This window comes from Elephantulus edwardii, unplaced genomic scaffold (assembly GCF_000299155.1).
Source record: "Elephantulus edwardii isolate Elephantulus edwardi_28Jun2011 unplaced genomic scaffold, EleEdw1.0 scaffold00111, whole genome shotgun sequence".
In the NCBI taxonomy this organism is placed as follows: Eukaryota; Metazoa; Chordata; class Mammalia; order Macroscelidea; family Macroscelididae; genus Elephantulus; species Elephantulus edwardii.
The window spans coordinates 4,350,328-4,351,994 of NW_006399861.1; the positions used below are offsets into that span (position 1 = coordinate 4,350,328).

At 35.6% G+C, this 1,667-nt stretch overlaps 1 protein-coding gene across 1 annotated transcript in view; it reads left to right on the plus strand.

Moving 5' to 3' along the window:
* The first annotated feature begins 937 nt into the window (after positions 1–937).
* Positions 938–1,667, plus strand: part of DOPEY1 (dopey family member 1) — a 161,728-nt gene continuing 160,998 nt past the window's right edge. The window contains exon 1 of the mRNA XM_006892160.1: positions 938–1,075. Coding sequence (XP_006892222.1) covers positions 938–1,075 — 138 coding nt within the window. The remainder of the gene's footprint in view (positions 1,076–1,667) is intronic.

Below are 1,667 nucleotides of genomic sequence, written 5' to 3' on the forward strand. Positions count from 1 at the left end.
CTGTTCATATCCTGTGCCCATTTTTCTATTGGATTATTTACCTTTATCTTGTTGTGGTGCTCAAGTATTTCATAAATTCTGGATATAAGTCCCTTATCTAATATGTTATTACCGAATACTTTTTCCCAGTCAGTGGCTTCCCTTTTTACCCTGTTGGAGAAGTTTTTGGATGTGCATAGGGATTTGAGTCTTAGAAGATCCCATTCATCTACGTTATCTTCTCCTGGTTGTAAATTTTGCTATTCTGACTGGTGTGAGATGTTATCTCAAAATTGTGTTGACAGTTCATTTATTTTTGCCTTTTTCTTGATATTTTCAACCAATTTTTATTTTAGGATCAAACAAAGTAACAGAAATATTATATGTAAAAATGACAGGGAAATAACATGTATACTGAAATAAATGTCCAATACTTTCTTACTTTTTTTGTATTCCTAAATTTTTCTGGCTATTTGTTCAGTGGTAGAATTTATACCTTTCATTCAGAAGATCCAGGTTAAATTCCTGGCCATTGTGTGGCCGTGATGCTGACCACATTTCCTGGGAGCTTCCAGATTAAAATGCAATAGGAGGAAAGGCCTGGTAACTTTTGGAAATAAGTTTAGCTGGTAAAATCCCTGTGGATATATAACCTGACCTTGGGAGATAACCTGAGTTGGGTGCCAACTAGCTGACAGCTAACAACAGCAGCAGTGGCAGGAAGAAACTCATACATAGTTGTCATTACATACTTCATTGTCTGTGTACACTTGCTGACCAGAATTTTGACCCCCTTTAACTCAAGAAATATTTTAAAGTTAGCTTTTAACTTTGTAACAAGATTATATGAACCTGTTTTAACACTTTAAGGTGTAACCTGGTTCCCCCTGCAAATTCTTTTGTAGGTAATGATTTTACATGACTTTCAAACTGGTCTCTAGTAGGTCTCGGTGGGAGGATGAACACAGAAGAGCTAGAGTTACTGGGTGACACCAAATACAGAAACTATGTAGCTGCTGTTGACAAAGCACTGAAGAACTTTGAATACTCCAGTGAATGGGCAGATTTAATATCAGCACTTGGAAAACTTAACAAGGTATGTATATTTTACCATTTCAAAAGAGAATTTGAAAAAAGCAAATATATATACTTGCTGAATATTTCAGTCTTGAAATTAAGAATTTCAAAGCATAATTAACATTCCGATTTGTTTTTTTTGTAGTGCTAGTTTACTTCACCAATTCCATGCCTATGTTGTCATTCACTGAAGCTTTAGAAGATTTAACTCAAATAAACAATAGTTCTTGAAAATACAGTTACTACCATAATTATTACTTATGAAACTACAAGAGAGCAAATATGCTACTCATTAGGGCTAATTGCCTTTCTGTAATTGAGTATTTGATATAGTCTAGAATTGTTGGCAATTGAAAAGGACATTGAAAGCAGTAACTACTGTGGGTTGGGATTTTTTGCTCCCAAATTCTACATAGCAGTTTATTTCTGATCAGGACTTAGTTCTCTGCAGTTTTTCTATATGCTTAGTTAGGCCTTGTAACTTGGTTTTAAGTAGTCTTCCCCCCCCCCCATTATTTATTTATTTTTCTACAGAGGTTTTGGATTTCCATTCATTCATTGGTGCAATTTTCTCCCTCCCCACGCCTCCCCACCAGCTCGCTTCCCCCTCC